This window comes from Anopheles stephensi, chromosome 2 (genome assembly GCF_013141755.1).
Source record: "Anopheles stephensi strain Indian chromosome 2, UCI_ANSTEP_V1.0, whole genome shotgun sequence".
NCBI classification, from domain to species: domain Eukaryota; kingdom Metazoa; phylum Arthropoda; class Insecta; order Diptera; family Culicidae; genus Anopheles; species Anopheles stephensi.
Window position 1 is genome coordinate 31,493,427 of NC_050202.1, and position 2,264 is coordinate 31,495,690.

The window sequence follows — 2,264 nt, forward strand, 5'->3', positions numbered from 1 at the left end:
TGTTTAGCAACTCCACATAGTTATCAGAATGACTTTTTTGCAAAATGCAAAGGCATTACCTTCAGTCTTCAGAACAGATATATCCAAAACCCATTAGAGCTCTGTCCATGTCTGAATGGTTTTACTGAATTTAGCGAGCGTTGGATAGTAGTCATAATATCCCTATTTAGAGAACCGATGTGAATTATCATGACGCTAGTTATTCTTTTCCATGAATGTCAGGCGTGTTTCAGTCATCCATCCTTTCTGAAATATGTAATACAAAAAGAGAAGGGTTCAAACTCTTAAATAATGAATAGTGTGCGTTTATAACTTTCAACAGTCCTTTACATTGCAAAAAACTATTTAATTGTTCCTTCTCATTCTTCAAAACACACATTCAAAATATGTCGTAAAAAGTTTAGTCTAAGAATATATATAACTAAATAAATCGGCTCTTCCGCTCCAATGTCCGGTTTTCTTATTTTGGTATCGATCACATTACTTCTACTCTGACTTCTTTGGTAACGAACTAACAAAAAAAACTTAAGTCCTTTCTCGGGCAAATTTGTTCCATTCGATTTACCCGTTCTGTGCATTTGCATTTTGCACCACACGAGCGACAAGAAATGAATGGCACATCCTATTGAGTATCGTAATATTTTCTTTTATTATTATCCTTTACGGGTGCATCAGCAGCATCCGGTTGACTTATGGCAAGTGTATCGCTTTGTGCACATTTCCTCATTGTGCTTCAGCACGGCAACATCGTAAGCAGATTGTGAATGCGATTTCGATCTTGAATAGGAACGCACCGTCGAACGATTCAATGGACGCCGAGACGAGCATCTTCTCGCTCAACCGCTCACAGTGGCACACGGGATACATAATACTGGTCGGTAAATGCTGTTTATCCACGGTCGGGAAAGGCTTTCACATACGCCGATGGCTCGATGGCCGATGGGACTGGCGGGATCGTTTTTCGTCCGGCGTTTTGGCGTTGCCGGGGCCCATCTTGAGCCACTGTTCGCACTTCTTGCGGGACACTTCCATCCGCTGCCAGGGAAGCTTCTCCCGCAGTAACCACTCGAACCGCTCGTCCTCGTACAGATCGTACTGTCCTTCGGTGATGGGAAATCCGTTCGGTTCGGAGACAGCGTCGAGCATACGCCACACCCCGGACAGGGAGTCCCGTTCGGCCGGTTCCAGTGCGTCCTTCGGTACGGTAGGCTGAACCTTTCGCACCCGGCGATGTTTGCGACGATGCTGATCGTGTCGCTTTTTCTTCTCGTCCAGATGGTACTTGAGGTCACATTTGAGCAGCATCTCATCGATGAAGCTTTGAAAGGATGGACTAAAGCCGCTACTCGTATCTTCAAGAGACAGCTCATGGGCGAAATCTTGCTCTTGAGCTGCGTCCGATGGAAGCAGTGGTTCCTCCCGTTCATGAAGCTCACCGATGAGCTGGTCGTATACCTCACGGAACTCGGAAGTGAATTGATTGAGCAGCATCATGTCATCACCCTCATCTTTACCCGGTTTCTGGAAGAGTGTGGTAATATTGGAAGAAATCATTATCGCACGCTATTTTGATAACAAGTTAACTGTTGCCTACCTTTTTCCGCTGATCCAACAGTATGTAAGAATCGTCCAGATCGGAAAACGGTTCCGATAGCGCACTTCGAGAAGAATCGGAATTGTTTTCACACCGAGAATCTATCCCGGGTAGCTCCAGCTCCGAGAGTGGTCTCAGTATGTGCAGAATGCTATCGGAGAAAGCTTGCCGAACTTCCGGATCTTCACTGGAGCCGGCAGCTTCGTACGCGTCCATCCCGAAGGCACGCTGCAACGAAAGTGCTTTGCCAGCGAGTGGCACACTGGTTCGGAACACTCGAACCGAAAATCCGTGCTCCGCGGTAGAGTTCTTTGTTGGATCGATAGGTTCCAGCGGGCCCTGCCGCCAGAATGTGTCCCGATGTGTGAGCGTATATGCCTGCAGTAGGGTTAGCTGTGACTGTGACTGGGTATGATTCGGTGGGATTGATTTGACCTGTTTTTGTTTTTGACACAGAAACACGGGCGTATTAGCGGGTACTTCGAAGCGAACGGGACACACAGCGGATTAGGGGAACTGTTCGGCGACAGAAAACTGCACGTGAGCTGGGGCTGGAGAAAGTGGGGGACGGAAAATTGTTAGAATGGGAAGAGGAGAGTTTTAAGAAGTTTCGATCGAGGCAAGTCAAATTGGTTCGTGTGGGATGGGTTTGATGTGAGATAAGATGGTG

At 46.9% G+C, this 2,264-nt stretch overlaps 1 protein-coding gene across 1 annotated transcript; it reads right to left on the reverse strand.

Annotated features, from left to right (window-relative positions):
• Positions 1 to 665: 665 nt before the first annotated feature.
• LOC118503175 lies at positions 666 to 1,966 on the reverse strand. Its single transcript, XM_036036147.1, has 2 exons — positions 1,595 to 1,966; positions 666 to 1,521 (listed from the first exon to the last, which is right to left on the reverse strand). The coding sequence occupies exons 1-2, from the start codon at positions 1,808 to 1,810 to the stop codon at positions 913 to 915; spliced, it is 825 nt and encodes a 274-aa protein (XP_035892040.1). The 5' UTR covers positions 1,811 to 1,966; the 3' UTR covers positions 666 to 912.
• Between the last annotated feature and the right edge of the window lie 298 nt (positions 1,967 to 2,264).